Source organism: Drosophila santomea, chromosome 3R (genome assembly GCF_016746245.2).
Source record: "Drosophila santomea strain STO CAGO 1482 chromosome 3R, Prin_Dsan_1.1, whole genome shotgun sequence".
Lineage (NCBI taxonomy): Eukaryota > Metazoa > Arthropoda > Insecta > Diptera > Drosophilidae > Drosophila > Drosophila santomea.
Genome location: NC_053019.2, coordinates 13,797,234 through 13,818,124, shown reverse-complemented (window position 1 = coordinate 13,818,124; position 20,891 = coordinate 13,797,234). Strand labels below are relative to the sequence as shown.

General features: G+C 44.2%; 4 protein-coding genes across 7 annotated transcripts; 2 read left to right on the top strand and 2 right to left on the bottom strand.

Annotated features, from left to right (window-relative positions):
• Positions 1-510: 510 nt before the first annotated feature.
• LOC120451673 (serine-arginine protein 55) lies at positions 511-6,157 on the bottom strand. Of its 4 annotated transcripts, none has more exons than XM_039635549.2 (9): positions 6,006-6,156; positions 5,570-5,727; positions 5,021-5,091; positions 4,844-4,951; positions 4,125-4,221; positions 1,677-1,750; positions 1,292-1,615; positions 925-1,089; positions 511-754 (listed from the first exon to the last, which is right to left on the bottom strand). In XM_039635549.2, exons 2-9 carry the CDS (start codon positions 5,693-5,695, stop codon positions 640-642), a joined length of 1,080 nt encoding a protein of 359 aa, XP_039491483.1. In that variant the 5' UTR covers positions 5,696-5,727; positions 6,006-6,156; the 3' UTR covers positions 511-639. The 4 variants fall into 4 exon arrangements, with proteins under 4 accessions (XP_039491483.1, XP_039491484.1, XP_039491485.1 ...); XM_039635550.2 differs by having other exon boundaries at positions 4,125-4,206; XM_039635552.1 differs by lacking the exons at positions 511-754; positions 925-1,089; positions 1,292-1,615; positions 1,677-1,750 and adding an exon at positions 3,662-3,718 and having other exon boundaries at positions 4,125-4,206; positions 6,006-6,157.
• Positions 6,158-6,748: 591 nt separating this feature from the next.
• On the top strand, positions 6,749-10,194 carry LOC120454599 (heterogeneous nuclear ribonucleoprotein 87F). The gene is made up of 4 exons (XM_039640053.2): positions 6,749-6,952; positions 7,818-8,850; positions 8,920-9,025; positions 9,184-10,194. The coding sequence occupies exons 1-3, from the start codon at positions 6,905-6,907 to the stop codon at positions 9,018-9,020; spliced, it is 1,182 nt and encodes a 393-aa protein (XP_039495987.1). The 5' UTR covers positions 6,749-6,904; the 3' UTR covers positions 9,021-9,025; positions 9,184-10,194.
• Positions 10,195-11,240: 1,046 nt separating this feature from the next.
• On the top strand, positions 11,241-13,148 carry LOC120454597 (ribonucleoprotein RB97D). Its single transcript, XM_039640049.1, has 5 exons — positions 11,241-11,398; positions 11,460-11,716; positions 11,819-12,102; positions 12,241-12,936; positions 13,014-13,148. Exons 1-5 carry the CDS (start codon positions 11,357-11,359, stop codon positions 13,019-13,021), a joined length of 1,287 nt encoding a protein of 428 aa, XP_039495983.1. The 5' UTR covers positions 11,241-11,356; the 3' UTR covers positions 13,022-13,148.
• Positions 13,149-13,651: 503 nt separating this feature from the next.
• On the bottom strand, positions 13,652-20,637 carry LOC120454596 (ras GTPase-activating protein-binding protein 1). Its single transcript, XM_039640048.2, has 4 exons — positions 20,425-20,637; positions 17,233-18,806; positions 16,641-16,891; positions 13,652-16,508 (listed from the first exon to the last, which is right to left on the bottom strand). Exons 2-4 carry the CDS (start codon positions 18,641-18,643, stop codon positions 16,110-16,112), a joined length of 2,061 nt encoding a protein of 686 aa, XP_039495982.1. The 5' UTR covers positions 18,644-18,806; positions 20,425-20,637; the 3' UTR covers positions 13,652-16,109.
• Between the last annotated feature and the right edge of the window lie 254 nt (positions 20,638-20,891).

Here is a 20,891-nt window from a genome sequence, read left to right as displayed (position 1 = left end):
TCATCCAATGAGGTTCAAATTACCATTGGAGTTCTTTAAATTCAAGATAAATAAAATCAAATGAAATTGTAATTTTAATTCAGGCAAATAATGCGAAATAGTGAAACTAAGACTTTGTAATATACTTATATTCCGAAATTACACAAAAAAAAAAACAAAAAAACACAATAAACTAAATTTATATGATTAAACCGAATACCTTATATTTCTTTGAGGTTGGCAAGCCACCAAGCAAACAAACATGTTTAGTTAAAATTTATCCGTATTTATTGAAATTACTCATCGTATAGACAATTTAAAGTGTTCCGGTGTACATGTCGCACTAATTCCATGGCCATGTGCACTTCTTGAATCCAAATCGGCACACTCACGGCCCGTCCGTCCAACGGAGCGATCCCTGTCATTTTCCAGCACATGGCCCACCGGCGAGTGGGAAACTCCAAGTGTCGAAGCAAAACTTAGAACAATTTGTGGTTATATACTAAAAAAAATGACGAGGCTCGACAGTGGTGGATTTGTATGATTTCATATTCATTAGTTTTGGTTGTAGTAGGGGTGTCTGAGTTTTGTTGTTTGTAGAATAGTTATAGTAGAAGTCTAAAATCAAGTGCTTTAATATTAATGGGACAGCTAACTAATCTAATCGTCCATGCTCTCGTTATTGCGGTCCGGCGAGGCGTTTCCATTTTTGGGCGAGGCCGAACGGGAGCGTGAGCGCGAACGCGACTTGTTGTCAGCCGATGCGGATCGATCGCTGCAAGAGAAAGGCATTGTAGTAAACTATAGAACAAGCTTTTGAACGACCGCCACCGTTGTTGGCGGGCTACAAACAGGTGCATCCAAACAAAACCAAAGAAAGCACGAAAGAAAGAATCGTGAACTGTCTATATTGAGCCGAGGTCATCGGATTGTAGCCAAACTTACCGTGAGCGGGAGTCGCGGCGGATGGACTTGGAACGTGAGCGGGAGCGGGACTCGCGCTTCGAGACGGAGCGCGATCGGGAACGGGAGTCACGCTCACGTTTGGGAGAACGGGAGCGGGTGCGGGAGTGGGACTTCGACTTGGACTTGGACACGTCACGCGATTTGCTGCAGCGGAAGTGAAGTAATCAAATGAGTGGGTAATCATATAAAACACAAAGCCAGGGATCGCAATTAATACGTCTTCTATCTAGTAAAATCTATTGAAATTAATATTAGAGCATATATCACAAAGCATTTAATAACCTCAACTATGGACAAAACAACCTATATTAAGTACGATCCCAACATAACGATGTTCTATACTTACTTGGAGCGCGAGCGGGAGCGAGAACGAGACTTGACTGGCGACTTGGACTTGGAGCGTCCGCCACGGGACTTGGAGCGGCTACGAGACTTGGAGCGCGAGTGCGACGAGCGGCGGGAGCGAGAGCGCCTGCGGGATCGGGAGCGCGAACGGGAGCTGGACGAACGGGAGCGTCCACGTCCGCCGCCGCCGCCGCCACCACCACCACCACCACTGCGTCCTCCACGACGATCCTCGACCAGGTGAATGCGCCTGCCGTTCAACTCAGTGTCATCCAACTTCTCAATGGCCGTCTTCATGTCCGACAACGAGGCGAACTCAACCACGCTGCAAGGAAAGACAATTTTAGTTACTCAGTTATAAAAAATAATTCCATTTTGAAACATACCCTTCATTGCGGCGCTGCTTGTGGGCATCGGCATAGGTGACCTCGCCAGCCTGGCGCATGTAATCCTTAAGATCCTGCAGGGACGCACAAAGTCGAAACGAAAACATAGTAATTAGAGAAATTGTTTTGGCAGATGTCTCGCACAATTCGCATCCGACGGCAGTGGTTGCAACTTAAAGGACAGCCCGTGCAGCAGGTGGAGCATTCTGAATGTTTTTCGGGGTTATTGGGGCTCCTAACCAAGTCCCAGCCTCTCACAAGTCCCTCTCTCTCACTTCACTCAGTGCCCTGTGTTCGTCTATCCTGTGCTCTTGTCGCGCCTGCCTACGTGTGGAAACCGAGAACCTCACTCCGGACGAAGGATTCGCTTGGCCAGGAGAAAAGGAAGAGGTGCCCAGAGCGTCCCGAGCACAACATTCAAACACTCCACGCTGCACGCGGCACAAAACTTAAGCGTAAACAATCATAGTTAACAGTGGTTGGCAATTGATAGTAGATATATATAGAGTTGATTTGGTTTGGAAATAAATTAAAGTTAACAAAATAGTTGTAATTGAATTCTTACTTAATGCGCTTTCAGAGAGAGGAGGACACACACATCGTTTCTACACCGAGAGTTTAGATTGTCTGCCTAGTAACTGTGGGCCAATGACACCAAGGACACCTCATGACCTCATCGAAAGTCCGATCGAACATCGTTAACTCAACCAGGCAGCCAGAGAACCAGTGGCCAGGCAGGCGGATGAGCGGATGGATGGCCAGAGCTCGTTACGTTTTGTTACATTGGATTTGGTTTTCGTTTTGGTTTGGATTGGCCGCGTACCAAGTACTTAGTTTTGTTATGTTTTTTCATGTACAACAGAATCATATTATAAATGGCAAAAAGGTATTCAAGTGTTGCGGTAGCTGTTTTCGTTTAGTTTCGGAGGAAGCCACACACCGGATACAGTCAGGAGGTCAGATCAGATCAGAGCAGACATCGCTGGCCAGAACCACCGCACCAGAGAGCCGGAGAGTGGAGCATTTGGAGCAGTTTGCCGGTCAGAGGCGGACAACAACCAGCGGCTTCGGCACCTCACGCACAAACGAACTGCAAAAATAAGAAATACGTTTCGGGACGCTGCTCTCGCTTCTCCAACGGGTTGGGTTGGTTGTCTAGTCGGTAGTCTCAGCCGGAGACGGAGCCGGTAGCCGTATGCCGGAGCCGCAGCTAGAGCAGCAGCCGTAAGCCAGAGTCAGAGCCGGAAGCCAGAAGAACCGGGAATGGGGGGAAGGACTAAGTTCGGAGGCACTAGCCGAAGTTGGTAACTGAATATGCGCGACCAGCATCGTGTCATCGTCATCGATCGATCATCGTCATATGCTCATCTCTCATCGTCGCCAAGACCATCACATCATCTCAGAATTAGCGAACGCAAGCTTCTCATCTAACCACATTCGATTGATTCGATTCGCACCCTCACACTCACAATGGCTATAAGGAATTTGACAATTCTTTATATAATATTGTTGGTAATTAAAATTGTGAATGTATTTAGCAGAGAGTTAAATACCTAACGCAAGAGGCCAGCCTACGTCTTTTGAATCAGTGGGCTTTAATACGTGGGCTGGCCTTTTGACCCGGGCAGCTCATCAACGTCCATCGTCTTCGTCTGCTTTCTGATTTTGGTATTGCATTCAGTTTGGTGTTTGTGTTGTACGTTCGATTCTGATCGACTTGTTCATTCTTTATGTTTTCTGTTTTATGTTTTCGAATATTTGGAATAGACGGATGGATGAGGCGGCGGCGATGGCGCATCGTGGAGGTCGGTCGTAGGTCGCAGATCGTAGTTCGCAGATCGAAACCAATCTGGGGCTGCTCTGGGGACTGTCTCTCTCTGTCTTCCACCACATCATGGTTTTGGGTAACACTCTGAACCGGTCGGTCACTAGTTTGTCTTTCTCACGGCGATTCAATTAGATTCGATTCAATTCGATTCTCTTTCGGTTTTAGATTTTGACCAAGCCGAGTAGGGAATCTCTCAGTCAAAGCACATCAAACTCTTTTTTTATCGGTTTCGGTTGGTGTGTGCAAGAGAAAGTAATGGTGGGTAGATTACACCGATCAGTACCAGGGTTTTAGCAATATCTTTTGTTTCGTTTCACTTAAGCCTAGGTCAACTGTACAGCTTATGCCTAAATTACAGATTAAAGAGTTGGCTCTAGTCAGAGTGGAGGAGTTAAAACACAAAACAGGACAGAGACACCGGGGAGTAATTCGAAATCAAAAAGGGGCTCGAAAAGGGTGCTTGGTTCTGGGATGGGTAAGTTGATTAATGGGTAATAGTAATGGTAATAGTGATCCATTTCAATCGGTTAGCCGTTTTAATACTAGTACTACACTCCTCGAATCTAAGCTACAGTGATTACCACGCCATAGGCGCGATACATCGTTCCATGCTCACTTACCTGCCAGCTAACGCGGCTGGACAAATTCTCCACAATCAGGCGGTACTCAGTGCGCAACGGTGGGCCATAACGAGAGGATGATCTGGAATTTTTGTTTCTGGTGAATAATTGAATGGATTCGCTAATTAGTATTGACACTGCGCTGCTGCTCCCGCTGCTCCATCACAAAAATCAACGCTAATGGTTAATATACCAGCATATGCATATATACATTCGGGTTATGCGCAAAAAATTAAAAATTTTACATACTATGCGGATGGGTAACGTGCAAATAAAAGGAACTCATAGTATGCATAGGAAAACGGAGCGTCTTGGAAATAATAATATAAACAGCAAGTCAGTGTCTTTTGGGTACCTTCCACACAGAGGAAATCAGCTTATATGATTAAATTATCAATGAATAGTTGTTATCACTCAACATAAAAACTACACCAAAAAAATTATAAAATTATTATAATAAATTAATAATATAAATTTCTGATTCTATTGCAAGGGGCTATTATTATAGGTATATAATGGTAGCTTTAAAATGTAAACTGATTTTGCAAGAGCATTGTAAACAAATCGATTTAAGCTGGCTGCATCTGTGTGGATGGAGATTTCAAACGAAACAATTTGGCAGTGCTAATTCTAGGGCAAACTTCAACGCAAACGAAGTTAGAGGACGGTATCGTCGCTACTTTGGTCCGGTTTTAAGGCTTACTGGCCGTACTACTTACTTGTCGTTATAACGACCGCCGCCGCCGCCCCGCCGACCACCATATCGATCGTCGTAGCGGTCGCGATTGCTGCCACGAGCGGTACCTCTGGCGGGTTCAACAACCACACTGCAAGAATATAGAACACACAAATGTGAGTCACGTCGTACTTGAGCTGGCTGATATCTAGCAACTCACCGTTCGCCCAGCAGCTCTTTGCCATTCAGTTCATAGACGGCATCGTCGGCATCGCGGTAGTCTTCGAATTCCTGAAAATTTAATTAGTGATTAGTATTGATTATGGAATTAGTATGAGGTTACCCTGCCCTTGCAGAATGCCCCACCTATTTGTTGTCTACTATGTCGCGCACTAACGTGGAGTTTTTAACGTTTTTCTTTTATGGGAACACGCTGGTTTTCAGAATAATATGTTTTGTTGTGCTTTTTTTCGTTTTGAGTAGTTTTCAATTTTCAATAGACCGGTCGTACAAGCAATTGCTTTTACCTCACTGTTTTTGATACACAATTAATGGAATAATTATGTCTAAGAAGCAAAGGCATGTGCCAGAACAACCCTAATTTCCTGTTACCTAGCATGGTAATATCAAATGTGAAGATCTTTAGTTTCAAGCAAGGGTATTTAAGGGTTCGCTACTTTTACACAAGCGAGGCCTGCAGAAATTTCTTGAAATCGATTTTGCTGACTTTCGGCACTATGCCAGCTTAAACTATGGTTTTAGTACTCACCACAAAACCGTAGCCATTTTTGATGAGAATATCGCGAGTGCGGCCGTAGCCTTTGAAGAAGCGCTCCAAATCGCGCTCGCGCACTCCGTAGGGCAGACCGCCCACATACACTCGAGATCCCACCATGATAACGGTTCTTTACGTATCTGGAGCAGGTGCTACAAAATAATGCATAGAGGTATATAATCAGCAAGGGAACCGTTTCATTTTCCAGCCTCTATTTTGCTCGACTATCCTTTCAGAATGGAGAAAAAAGAAAAAACGCACACATGCACGCGCTGTGTGTTTCGCCAAGATGGCGGCCACCACATACAGAGGGCAGACACACACACACGCTCGCAATGTACCGGGTGTACAGAACCGTTGCAAAAACGAGTCAATTCAATAACGCAAAATATGCGCTGTTCTTCACTTAATCGTATTCACTAGCACGTACCGTTTACTGAAGAATATTTGTGGCAAATTTACAATTTACTCGCTGTCGCACTCTCTATTTATTAGACTTCTTTACCACACGAAAAAACGCAAGCGACTCGACACAAACGGAAGTGAAAGTGACAGACAAAAGCGATGTATGACAGCCAATCCAACGGTGGAATGAAACGATATTTCGCCTATCGATGTTTTGAGCGCGAAATGCGTTTCGCTGCCATGAGGGTATTCTAGTTCATGTTTAGGTGATCAGAACTAATAATAGAATTATTTTGTAATACAATTTGAATTCATATTATTTTATTTTAATATCAGCTAGCATTTCATTTCTTAAATACATAAATAAATCAAAGTTTTCTTTCTAGAATGCTCAACAAATTGCTTTCTCATATTTAATTTTTTTTCTTTAATTCTCAACACATTTCATTTTTTAATGCAATATAAGCTAATAAATGATAGCATTTGTTATGTATTTGTTGCTTATCACGGTAGTAAAAATACTGTATTAATAATAATACATTTTAAGAGCAGCACAAAAATTATTTTTTAAAGACAACATACTATTTTCTTTTCCTTATCGGATGATACCGTTTTAGGAAAAATGTTTTAAAACACGTAAGAAATAATTGTTATCAAATGGTAATTTTAACAAATTTTTCAGTCGCTTTATTGATGAACACCCTTATTGCAATCCAGCTATCGTTCCAATTCTTTGCGATACGCAACGTTTTGGCATTTTAGCGTACTCAACACTTGGTCACACTGCACACTTATTCCTTTGTGCGTGCTGTACATTTTATTTTTTCATGCATTTGCTGTGAAAAAAAAAACAAAACAGTAATACCTGACATACGGTGCTTGGACTTTGAAGCTGCTTGAGTGTTAAGAACAAACAATACAAGAATGGCGGATATTAACGACTCCAACGGAAACTACGACGATGGCGACGAGGTGAGTGACAAAATGTTCAATTACTTTTTGTGCCAGCGCGTGGGAAAGTGCAAAATGTCGACGCCGACAATTCTTGCATATAATATAGCACGCGGCTTTTGCCCCGAAAGTAAAGTACGTGGAATTGTCCAGGCCATCGATCTCTGTGCGAATTTAACAAGGTACAAGTTTTTTGACCCCCTTGTGCGAAAAATATATGTAATTGCCGATGAAAAACTTGCCGGCTGTTTGCCTTGCCGCAAAAAGAAAACGAAAATTCATGCATGCGCGTATGGACACACACACATACATTGCATATATACATATACGGGCTGTCATGGCGGTGCAAATAGTAAAAAAAAAATGGCGGGCGGCGTTTTCTCGCCAGGTAAATTACTATAATAAACAATGGCCAATCTCATTCGATCTGTGATCGTATTGATCTAATAATTTCCCATGTGATACATATCTTTCTGCCTCTTACCACCGATAAGATAGCAATATGTACTCACTTTGAATCAAGGATATTTGAGCACTATTATCGTTTTATTCATACATCTTTTAACAGCTGCATATACTCAAGAATATATATATAAATAAATATTATTCCAAACACGTTTTTAAACAAAATAAATCAACCGGTTTATACTCTCTCATATCTATTTATTTATTTTTTCCACAATCATTGGTTTTAGAATCAATTTTATTGGAATTTGTACAGAAATCGATGTATTTAAAAACGAGACTAATTAAAAAAAAAAAAATTTATTTTAAATTAGCCAACTTTATATTCATTAATTTAAAAGCTTCATTTCATTTAGAGAAGTTCTTTAGTGATTTTGCTGTATATCTACTGACCCTGAATCCGTTTTAAACGCACCCACAGATCACCGAGCCAGAGCAGCTGCGCAAACTGTTCATCGGCGGCCTGGACTACCGCACCACAGACGAAGGCCTAAAGGCGCACTTTGAGAAATGGGGCAACATTGTGGACGTGGTGGTGATGAAGGATCCCAAGACGAAGCGCTCTCGCGGCTTCGGGTTCATCACGTACTCCCAGTCGTACATGATCGACAATGCGCAGGATGCCAGGCCACACAAGATCGATGGACGCACCGTGGAGCCCAAGAGGGCTGTGCCGCGCCAGGAGATCGATGCCCCGAACGCGGGAGCTACGGTGAAGAAGCTCTTTGTTGGCGGACTTCGGGACGATCACGATGAGGAGTGCCTGCGCGAGTACTTCAAGGACTTTGGCCAGATCGTGGGCGTGAACATTGTCTCCGACAAGGACACCGGCAAGAAGCGCGGCTTTGCCTTCATTGAGTTCGATGACTACGATCCCGTGGACAAAATCATTCTCCAGAAAAACCACACCATCAAGAACAAGAGCCTGGACGTGAAGAAGGCGATTGCCAAGCAGGACATGGATCGCCAGGGCGGTGGTGGTGGCGGAGGAGGTGGCGGTGGCCAGGGCGGACGCGGAGGTCCTCGTGCTGGCGGTCGTGGCGGCCAGGGTGATCGCGGCCAGGGAGGCGGCGGCGGTGGCTGGGGAGGCCAGAACCGGCAGAACGGTGGAGGCAACTGGGGCGGAGCTGGCGGCGGCGGTTTCGGCAACAGCGGCGGCAACTTTGGAGGCGGTCAGGGTGGCGGCTCGGGCGGTTGGAACCAGCAGGGCGGAAGCGGAGGTGGCCCATGGAACAACCAGGGTGGCGGCAACAGCGGCTGGAACGGTGGTGGTGGCGGCGGTGGCTACGGCGGCAACAGCAATGGTAGCTGGGGCGGTAACGGTGGTGGCGGTGGCGGAGGCTTTGGCAACGATTACCAGCAGAGCTACGGTGGTGGACCACAGCGCAACAACAACTTTGGCAACAACCGTCCAGCTCCTTACAGTCAAGGAGGCAGTGGAGGATTCAACAAGGGTAAGATAGATAATTTAGATTTTTGACTATAATGTAGACAAGCTTAAACAATGCATTCATCTTTTACAGGTAACCAGGGTGGAGGTGGTCAAGGCTTTGTCGGCAACAACTACAACTCCGGAGGCGGTGGACAGGGTGGCAACATGGGCGGCGGCAATAGACGTTACTAGACAAGGTAAATATAAATTAAGTGGACCGCAGGTCCTATCCCATTGTATTATCTCGAACGCTCGGATCTTTGGTCGTTATTGGCAGCTAGTTGGTAGCCAAGCAATCAATCTCATTCGGAACGAATCCAAGCTAATGCAAAATTTTCTCCTCTTTCGCAACTAGGTAAACACACATAGAGAGAGAGTGTCAGTTCAAGCTAGACGACAAACAGGCAGTCTAGGCAGGCAGATGCAGAGGCACAAGCACATTCACAGGCAGGCAATCAGTAGCAGGTGTGTGTCAGACCAGGCAGACAAGATCAGATCCAAGAAATCCAGATGCAGAACCAATAACCAGGCCGAGAGCAAGTGCAAGCATTCAGTTTTGGGTCCGGCCTTAGAACCTGCAGACCAAAACCAAAAGCCACTTGCCAAAAGCACCAAGCAAATAATATGCGTTAAGCAAAACAGCCAAAAGCAAAACGAAACGAATCGGCGCCACTTGTCCACAGTTTGAATGCTGCTATCTCTCTTTTGTAACCAATAATTCGCTGATCAATTCATGTTTAGGATGCTAAGAACCCTGAACGCTTAGTTTTAACTATATAAACAAAAACAAACGAAAAGAAAGAAACAAACCAACCAACAAAATATAAATTAAACAATAATTTTATTGTATAAAATTGACTACCAACTGAGCGACGACGGATTCTCCTCTGGATCCAGTTGTTGTAAGGGTGTTATAAGGTAGAGTACCTTCCTTGATATTTATTCATGTCGAAATGGCCCACAGCTAGATGTATTTTCAATTGATTTTATTTTATAGCGATCCAGCGAAATGTAAGAAATCAAATAGAACCATATTTTGTAATCACTTTTTTGTACAACTAAGAACTTTTATATATTTATTCTATGATTTATGGCAAAGAAGATCCCAATTCCTGAAAAGCGAATGCCACGCATATTTGTGTACATGCTGCACAGTGGTCAAGAAGTGGTGTCCTAGCAAGCGAAATCCATATATACATACCAACTCTGTTAGTCCTTAAGAAGTAGATGCTACGCTAAGCCAGAAAAAAAAGAAACCGCTAAACAAATATCACAAACATTCTGTAATTAGTTCGTTACGATTGAAACGAAAGCGACGAGATACAAGCAAAATAAAATCCTAACCAATGTTACCTACCCACCCGAACCAAAACGAAACGAAATGATCACAGGAGCAATATCCTAGCAAAAAGGAGCAGCAGCTGCAGCACAATCCGGGGTTCCGATTCATCCCAGATCGGCAGGGTAGCGAGCAGGGCTAATTACCGTCATTAGAGACCCCCACCTAACCCCCAGGCAAACCGCGTATTAATGCACTGCCTATTTCTTTGCAAGACTGGCCGGGCTACGGACGGATGCTCCCTCCCGGGCCGGATACGCGGATACGAAATCTGCTCCACGCAACGGTTTGTTTCCCGATAAAAGGGGTGGACCGAGATCTCCCCCAGGTATAAGTTCATGGTTTTAGTCGGCACAGCGGTGGCCTGGACTCACTTTGGACTTTGGTTGGTGGCTCCCTTCTGGCTAACTGGTTTGGTATGCGGAGGTAAGTGACGGTAACAAGTCGGTATTTTACTAACACCTTTTTTGTTTCTGAATTTCTCAATAAAGAATCATTTTCACTAGCAAAAACATAAGCTGTATTTAATTTTCGGGAGAGATTTTCATCGCCGTGGAAGCCGAATCTGCTGGTTGGTTAATCCTGCTCTCGGGACCGACCCCGCACCACTAAAGTATGGGGGGTGCTAGTTTTGGGCGGCTTATTATGGGCGTGGCAACATTCGGACAACAAACTTGCGCTATGTCTCTGGAAGCTGCATGCTTAATCTCAACGTTCTAGCTGAGATCGAGGCGTTCAGACGATCCTGATCAAGAATATATTTACTTTATATGGTCGGAAACGCTTCCTTCTGCGTGTTACATACTTTGCAACGAATCTACTATACCCTTTTTCTCTAATAGTAACGGGTATAACGATATCAATGGAGTTTGATATGGAATACAATCTTGTATACAGGTATGTAGTATATCTAGAATGTCTACCATTCTTAAAAGGCAAGGTGACCGATATTTTATAGGGATACATTTAAAGGATTCAGTGAGGAGAACACAACCCTATCGATTTTAAGCCCTTTCTGTACACAATAATGCTGAATCATCTATAGGTGGCAACTATATCTATGGACCTCTTTCGATAGTCCATAACTAGGTGATTGACGTTTTGATTTATGTGCTAGTCATTCAATCTGTGATTGGCTTCAGTTCTGTGCTGTGAATCGGGCTGTTTTAATTTGGATATCTTTTGAAAAATGGATGCGGATAACTGTGCCACGTCTGCGTGCCTTGGAGATGTAAGATCATAGTCCCCCAACATATTCGTAGATAGATTTTAACGAAAGTCCTCGTATACAGTGCAAAGCTGACAGAAAGACGGCCATCAAGGACGATGGCGACGAGCACTTGCGCAAGATCTTCATTGGGGGCCTATCCACTCAGACGACTGTGGATACGCTGCGCGAATTCTTCAGTCAGTTCGGTAGCGTGGCCGACGCGGTGGTCATGCGGGATCCGGTGAACAACCATTCAAGGGGCTTTGGGTTCGTCACCTATGTGGATCCCAAATCCATCGAAATTGTCCAAAGGGCCCGTCCCCACACCATTGATAATAAGTGAGTTCCTTAATCCTTTGTTACCCTATTTCCAATCAAATATTTTATGTTCAATTCAATTTCTATTCATTGAAAAATTCAAATCTATCAATATTTAATCAGAGCTGTGGAGACCAAGCCGGCTCTGCCGCGCTACGAGTTCAACAGGGTTGGAGGCGTTGGTTCCATTCTCGGAGGTTGTGGCGCTGGAGCCGGGTTCGTGAAATCGAACAAGATCTTCCTTGGTGGTCTGAAGGACTTCCACGATGAAAAAACCGTACGCGAATACTTTTCGCAGTTTGGCGCAGTCGCCACCGTGAAATTGCTCATGGACAAGGACACTGGGCGTAAACGAGGATTTGGTTTCCTGGAGTTTGAGGATCCATCAAGTGCCGAGAAGGCATTGGGTAAGCTTTTTTGTTCCTCACTTATTGAAAAGTCATTTTGGATAAATTCAACTATTTAAGTATCTATGATGGCCGGAGTAGTCTTGAGTTATACTTATATGATCAAATAGGTAAAGTCTGAACTTGCTTGATTTTTAGCCCAGGGCAAGCACTCGATCCTTCAGACCTTGGTGGAGGTGAAGAGGTCCACCCAGAAGCCCGATCCCGGCAAGCGTCTGCGGTTCCCCGTCTCCGGTTCGATCCGAGCCGGCTACATTCCGCCCCAGCCGCCCACCTTGGATAGCTACAACTACAACAGCAATGCCAACTACAATCCCTACCTGGCCCAGTCCGTCCTGCCGCCATCGGCATTCACTCACGGCTGGGCCCACTATGTGACTCCGGTGGCACCCAAGCCAACACCCGGACAGTACATGACGCCGCCGCAGTCACAGCCGGGTAACCCGTTTGCCGGACACGCTACGGATATGTGGTCCTCCTATCCGAAGCCCGGCACCTACGCTGCCCAGGAGTGGACTCCCAGCAAAGTGGTTGAATGGCCACCGAAGGCTGGGCACAAACATGCCCAGACATCGACCAGCGATCGTCCCAAGACCGACTTGAAGGTCGTCCAGATGACTCCGTTGGATGACAAGCTGGATCTGGGCGCCCGTGGCGATGCGGATGGCACATCGGGTGTTGGGTTGGGACTGGGTTTGACTGGAGGTGCCGCCGTGGGAGTCGGAGCGATCAAGAAGTGGCCCACCGAGGACTACAAGATCTTCAAGCCCGCTCAAACGCCCACCAACGGCGTGATTCCAAAAATCGCCAATGGGGCTTCCCCACCAGCCTACGGTAAGTTTTTTTATTTAAAAAATTTTTTTTTAAATAGGAAAAATAATCGAATATTTCTTGGTGTTTAATGCTCGCAGGTGTCTAAGCGGCGGGCAATGAAACGAAGGTGAACCCCAACTTACTGCTAAAGTTTATTGCCATTACTAATTTGTTAGCGGTTCCGTACAAGATAAATGAATAATAAAGCACAAGCGATTTTTTGAGACTTAAAATCGTAAACTCTTGTTCTTTATTTATACTATTTCTGTTGGTTTTTTGTTTTTTTGCTTTCATTTAAAGTATTGCATGTATTGCATGAGTGAATTGATTTTGCGTAAATGTTTTATATCTGAAACGCTATAAAACGCACCACTGAATTATGCCAGGAATTTGGGATTTGGGGGGGGAGTGGTGGACACACATATTTCTTCGACTGGCTTGTGTTTGATTAAAGTAATGCAAATTGCTTTCGATTGCTCTGCTTTGTGCGCATCAATTTCACTTAAATGCAGAATGCTCGGCTTTTCAGTTGTTTCAACACAAAGGCAATGGGAATCGGATTCAGTCGCAGGATAATTAAGTCGCCTTGATATATTTCCTTACAGATTTCTAGTCTTTCAGTTGTTGGTGTTTCTTTTCAGGAGTTACCGTATTTACCAGAAAAGGAAATACGAACCGATCCAAAACAAAAGTGTGCTTTTGAAAAATCTTGAGCGGAAATGAAACAAATCATAAGTTTTCTGGTAAACACGCTGAATCTTTGTGGTTGTTTTTATTATTATAGTTATTTTGTAGTTGTATACATATAAATTAAATTATAATTAAGTGTTTCCCTCCTGGTTTCTATACTCTTTACAAACTGCAGTATTGTGATTTCATCGGTTTACTTATAAATGAGCATGAACTCTAATTGTTTGTTATTATTTTACTCTTATATAGATTTAGTTAGTACCTCTGATTTGTATTGTATTGTTTGATGCTGTTTTTATGGGTTTTCTTATGGTGTTGTCGGTGTCCACGGTGCACTTTCAGCACTGATCGTTGAGCTAAGATTTGAACACTAACACTTTCGTTTTACAAAAAATGCACTAAAATTGCTTTAGACCCTGTTCACAGTGCTAGAAATGCGTGGTGTAATGTGTGTGCTTGCATTAGAAATTGATTGATTGTAATTAATTTAGCAATTGATTCTCTAGGGCAGGCGTCAAACAACAAAAACAAATGATATGTTTCCAACGAATCAAAAGTCCTTTAGCTTTAACAAAACAAGAATAACTTAGGCAATTATATTTGGACGCCTGCGACAAAACTCAAATGTTGCTCACACGAATTTAAATGTTTTCAGTTTTTCTCTTCGCTTTGCTGCTTTATTTTTCTTTTGCAGCAGCAGTTATATAAATATATATATATTTATGTATATTTAGATTTCTGGTAAGTCTAAAAGTTAACATTAAATTATATGAGTTTTGTTTATATATATATTTTTGTATATATTTGTTGTTACATGTTTTGCTTGTTTTACCTTGAGAAAAATGTTAGTAGCTTGTGTTTCGTCCCCCAACTTTTTATTATAATAGGTTTTTGTGTGTTTATATGCTTCTCATCTTCCCATTTCGTGTTCTTTTTTTTTTGGGCTTTTCTTGATTTTATTTAAAAAATATGTACTAAGTTTTAGTTCACAACTGCGTTGGAAACACCAAATCGTTTGAAGTTGCTTGACTTAGTTTGGTTTACGACCTTGAACTCATTACTCAGAACGAATAAAAAAAGCGAAAACACTGTCCGTCTGTCCATCCGTTCCTCATCATCGATTGCATCGACCACGCCCCCGCCTGCGGCGCCGGCACCGCATTTGCCCTCACACGCTCTCATCTCAACAATCATTCGATATCAACCGAACCGAACCGATCCGATCCGAACTGAACCGATACGATACTTATATAGACTAGCTAGTTAAATGTGTCAGTGTCTGCAAATTAGATTTAAGTAGCAAAAGGTTTACAGGCTCTAAAATGCCGCGGACTTTCTGGGGCGCAAAACGTCGACGTTGATGTGTGTTTGTGTTTTTCCTCGCTTTTCCTTCTTGCGGCTTGGTGCTGAATTGATTTTCCTTTATTTTCAATGTTTTTTAAGAGGTTTGTGTTCTTGTGTGCTTTATCGCGCCTTACATTTTTCTTGGGTTTACATTCCATTTTTTTTTAGTTTTTAAATTAATTTTTTTCAAGTCTTTCTTTTGCTCTTTTTTATTGCATTTTACAAAGGTTTTTCATTTTTTTGTTTGTTTTTTTTTTTTCAGTTTATATCTTTTTAGCTAAGTTCGTAAGTTTTTTCTTTTAATTTCCTCTTCTTTTTAGCTTAAGTAATGGGGTTATTCAATGAAAAAACAAACAAAAATGTGTTGCATTGCTTCTTTCCTTCTTTTGAAACAAATTTCTCTCATCTTGCGTACTTAAGATAAGATAGATTTAGTTGAAGGTTATTTGCCAAACAGAAGCTGAAACTAAAGTTTACATTTATGCTAAAATGGGTGAGTGAGTGTATCTTGCGTTTGTTTGTTTGTTTGTGTGCGATCTAGTGTTTTCGATGAGTGTGTTGTGGGTGGTGTGCATGGTTGAGACTAAAAAATAATACACGTGTTTCAAGGTGAAATTGATTCCGTGAGGGGTGGTGGGTGGTAGGGAGTAGCAGTTGCCGAGCTGAAGCTTTCATTCTTTTTGTTTTTGGATTCACAACGAAGATTTGCACAGAATTTCGGTTTATTTTGGCACGAACTGGCTGGAAAAAGCGAGCCTAACGCAATTAAACTAAGAAAAGACTCAAGATCTTTTCATTATATTTTTCATTCTTTTTTTTTGTAGCTCGACGCCCCGAGTTGCGCTCAGGAACATTTAAAGGACAGTTGACGGTTTCTGTTGCTCGAACTACTTTATGTTAGTGTGATTTGCGTGATTGTGTGTCTTTGTGTGTTTAATTGCATGAGATGTTCTTGAATGTAATTGATTGATTGCATTGTGGAAGAAGTCGATGTTTTTTAACGTTGGGTTGTTGCTGCTGCTGTTTTTGTTGTTGTAGTCGTTGCTGCTGCTGTTTTTGTTGTTGTAGTCGCTACTGCTGCTGTTTTTGTTGTTGCTGTAGTCGCTACTGCTGCTGCTCATTTGTTGATGCTTTTGCTGATGTCGTGCTTTGGAATTTTCTTAGCGACGTCCGTAGTTGCCACCTCCAGTCTGTCCATTTCCGGCACCGCGCAGCGGTCCGTTAGACTGGTTGTTGCCGACGCTTGTGCGGTTATCCTGGCGCTGTCCAAATCCACCGCCGCCTCCCAGGCGTGGAGCACCGTTTCCTCCGCCGCCGCCGCCCCCCTGGCGCAGATTGTTGCCTCCGGCATTGTTACGCATCATGCCACCACCGCTGCCATTGTTGTTGCCCATCGGACGCGACTGCGGACCGTTGTTACCGCCCAAACGGCCCATGTTGTTGTTCAGGTTGTTGCCACCGATCGGCTGACGCGGCACCATGTCGTTGCGGACACGCGGCTTCTTCTCCTCCACATTCAACTTCTGGCCATCGGGAGAGTTCTCCGGGAAGTACAGGGGCTATCAAATGGAAAGAATATGCTTAGATCACCTTTTAATAAACTGAAAAAGTAAGGCGATAATCCCTCGGTTTGCACTTGGATTATACCTTACAGTATATAAATAATTAAATCTAGTTTGTGCCTAACTTACGCAGTTGGCCAGGCACTTTTGCACCGCCTCAGGATCGTCGTAGGTAATAAATCCATAGTTCAGCGGACTGCGCATGCCTGGTGGCACCTTGTTGCCAGCCTTGGACAAGATGCGCAGCTCCAGGACGTTTCCGAAACGTGAGAAAATTTCGCGCAGATCATCCTCGCTGGCGTGGTGCGGTATATTGCCCAAGAACAGCTGCTGATTATCACCAAACTGCTGCGTGTTGCTCGAGCGACGCTGCTCAAAGTCTGTGAAATGTGAAGAATAATCTGTTAGTCAGAGTTAACAAAAAGCGCAACATAAAAATAACTCAACGTTGCTTATCACATAAGCCAACATTAAGTTAGAATCTGATAAGACAAAACAAAAAAAAACAACAAAATGGCTCAATACTTATGAACGGAAAACGGAAAATGCAATTTAACATAAAAGGTCATTAACCCTAAAGAAAACTAATGAAGTATTTCTAAGTAAACACTGTTTTCACGTGAAATCCAAGGCTTCGCACTACAGCTTTAAGAGTTTTTATATTAAAACCGAATAGAGGGGAATGACCCCGTTTATTTTAAGGGTGGATTGATGAACTTACCACCCTTGTTGTTGCGGATCGAGTTGTTTCGCTGCGGCAGCGGGCCACCGTTGTCCAGTCGCGAGTTGCCATTGCTGTTGTTGTAGGACGAAGCGGTGGTGGAGTAGCTAACCTGACTGCCATTACCACCACCCGTGGATGCCGAGGAAGAGTTATAGGTGTTGCTGCTGATGGACTGCTGCTGTTGCTGCTGCTGCTGGAGTTGCTGCTGCTGCTGCAGGGCAGCGTTAACAAAGCCGCTGGGCGAGGAGGACGTGGACTTGAAGAGATTCGCGTACGTCTTGGGCTCGTTCTGCTGCTGCTTGGCGGCCTCGTACTTCTCCTGCTGCTGCTGCTCGTGAATGGTCTTAAAATCCTCAACGGGCGTGGGTGGCTTCTGTTGCCTTGGTGGCACCTCCACTTCCTCGGGCTCCGCCAGCGGTTGTTGCTGTTGTTGCGCAGGCTGCTGCTGGATAGGTGGCTGCTGCTGCTGCGGGGGCAGCTGTGCTGGTGGCTGCTGCTGGATGAGCTGTGGTGCCACCAGTGGCGACTGCTGGAAGCCCGCGGCTGGCACTGGGACAATTGGCAACACAGGCGTGCCGGTCGGCTGCTGCTGCTGCACCAAAGGAGACACGCTGGGTGGGACCAACACCTGCTGCTGCTGCAGCTCCTCGTGCGAGACCACACCATTCTGGATGGGCTGTGGCGCCGGAACGGTGAACTGCGCGGGCAGTGGGACCGCCGCTGCCTGCGGAGCTGGCGGCAAAACGGCTACAGGACGTCCGGCAGCAGCACCCGCTGGCAATGGGTAGAAGATCTGCTGTGGAGCAGCACCACTGGCCGCTACAGGAGCCACCTGCTGGGGCACCACGACCTGAGCCTGCGGCTGCGGAGGAGCCTGCTGTTGCTGGGGCTGCTGGGCAACTACATCTCCTGCCACCTGCACAGCTTGATCCACAGTGCCACCGACGACCTGCACGTCATGCTCCTCATCGTTCTCCGATCGCGACTCGCCATCCTGCTCGTCCTCGATGTACAGATCCTGATAGCGGAAGATGTCGTTGTGCACGTAGTACTTCTTCGGCGACTGGGCGGCCAGAACGAACGTCTGGGTGAAGCGCCGCATTGGCTGGCCATCATTGGATAGCTCCCCGGTGACCTGAACCACCACACCGTTGCCCAGCGTGGCCTGGGCATCAACCTGGCTGATCTTCGCGTGGCAATCGTTGAAGTTCAGCTGCTGGATCCGGTTGTGGATCTCTCGCTGACCGACCACCAGCTTGGACTCTCCATGGATGTACGACGAGTTGTGGTTATAGAAGCGGTGCAAGTGGTTGGGCGCCTTGTTCAGCAGCGTGTAGTACTGGCGGACAAACTCGCGTCCTACCGACTGCGGCGAAGGCTGCTGCGATTGGGTCGCATCCATGACCATAGCTGGCGTTTGATTCTTTCTCTCTGAACTACGGACTCCTCGACTCGGATTCTTTGTCCCCGCTTCCAATTTCTACTTCCCTTCTTAGCTTTTGGTTGGAACTCTCGACACGGTGGCTAATCGGTGTCGATTGTTTGAACTCGAGAGTGTGGGATTCGAACGTCTGCGAAATAGTGCAAAAAATATACACGCACTTTAAAATTAATGTATTAATATACAGAGGATCTGTCTGGTTTTGGGACTACAAAAGTTATTAAAAGTCCTAGACGGCAGTGTCAATTTCTCAATCTGATCATTTGAAATCTAGGGAAGCGGTTACTTTGTTATTTACAATCTCGAAACTCTTTTTTAAATGGCTTAATTCATCTCGAAAATTCAGATTTAATAAGAGAAAGGTAGGTAAATAAACTTAAAATTTAGATGTGTTCATTTACACTTGTGGCCACTTAAATGTTGACCTCTGCTGTTCTCTCCAATAAGGATCTGGAGTTTTACTTGGTTACAATGATGAGGGGTAGGGGCAGGGGAAGTTGTGCCCTCTAAAAGGGAGCACATTTTACCGCAGTGCATATAAAAAAGACGCAGCGCGCTGCAGTTTGACCCACTTTTGTGGCCCCCCACACATTTGCACATGCGAAAAAGGGGAAATTTTGTGTAGTGCAGCTGTCAGGCGAAATTCCATTTTGCTTGCCGTTGCAGGACATTTAAACCTGCACGGGCCTCAAGTTTTATGCCCGCGATCCTGGCTGAGTGGGCTTAGCACGTGTGTGTGTGTGTGCAAGTAAATGACCTCATACAATTGGGCAAAAAAAAAGAAGCCACCAAGCGGGGAGCATGAATCAAATTGAGGTTATGTTCGGGTCTCAAGGTTGTGGCGCCGCATTCAATGAACTCCAGCTTAGCAAAAATATTAAACTGTTGGCTTGCAATACGACTTGGACAAATTTTAAAAGTTGTAAGTAAATATCAAAGTTTGCAGGTGTCCTTTGCCCCATTTTCGCCATAAACATTTGCCGATTAAACAAATAATGCATAAAGAGTTGCGGCACACACACACACGCCTACATACGCACACTTATTCGGTTATGAACGCGCCACTCTCTTGCGTTCTCTCTTTCCCTCTCTATTTCTGCTTGCGAACCGCGTGTGTAGGAAGAACAAAGAAAGCTATAGTTGAAGAGCAGCATTTAAACAAAAATTTACAAAAACAAAATTTTTCGAACATTTTTAGGTTATGCGCAAGCGATAATAAAAAAAAGCCGCTAAAATGGTAAAAAAAAAAAATAGCTCTAGCGCAAAGAGAAAAACACGCCCATAGAACATTTTTTATGCCGATTTTTTCTAGTATGCGCCACCCAATACAAATGGAAAATGCTAGTTTTTCTAGACCGCGCACACGAGGCCGCCGCCGGCTCACCTTTTTTTTTTTTTTTTTTTCTTTTTTTTTTTTAGCGATAATTCTCCGCTTTCTTCTTATTCCTTTTTGTAATGCACAGTGTGTATTGCTTTTGGGTTGAAGTTTGCCGAAAATTCGGCACTTTTTGCAGCACTTTTCTTTGTTATCTTCCTGCGAGGGCGGGGAGAGTTGGACTTTTTGTGGAGCGCTGAAATAATGCGGTTTTTTTTTGGGTTTACTAAATGATGGTCGAGACGTATAAAATGCAATACAAAATTGCAAGCTGCACACAAATCACACAGACACGAACACCAATGCACTCTCTTACACACACTAGTCTAGTTTGTTGCAATTTTTGTTGTACTTTTTCATGAGAATAACTAACTTGGCAATTCTTGACGTGCTTTTTTGTTATTTTCCGATGTTTGGCGATCACAGTAGTTGTTGAATTAAGTTACTATGCATAGGTAGTGGCTTTTGAGTAGAAAATAATCGCAAACGCAATGAAATTGGACAAGTGTGTTGAATCGAGAAGAGAACCGACGTTCGTTCCTCTTTTCCTCTTTTTTGCCTCTGCACCGTTTTATTCTTGGTTTCGCGTGTGTTGGTGTGTGAATGATGGCGGCTTTTCGAAAGGTGTGTGCACACTTTTTTTTGGGGGTGGAGAATCTGGTATTTTGGATTAAATGTTTAGACTTTTTATTGAGCTTTTTATTCACGGGTGGGCGCGCAGTTTTGTTTTTGAATACATAGATGCTTATAATATATATATTTTTCTGTTCTTTTTTGTATATCAAGTTTAAGCTGAATTCTTTAAACAAAAAAATTGGTTTTATCAAAGAGACAAGTCGT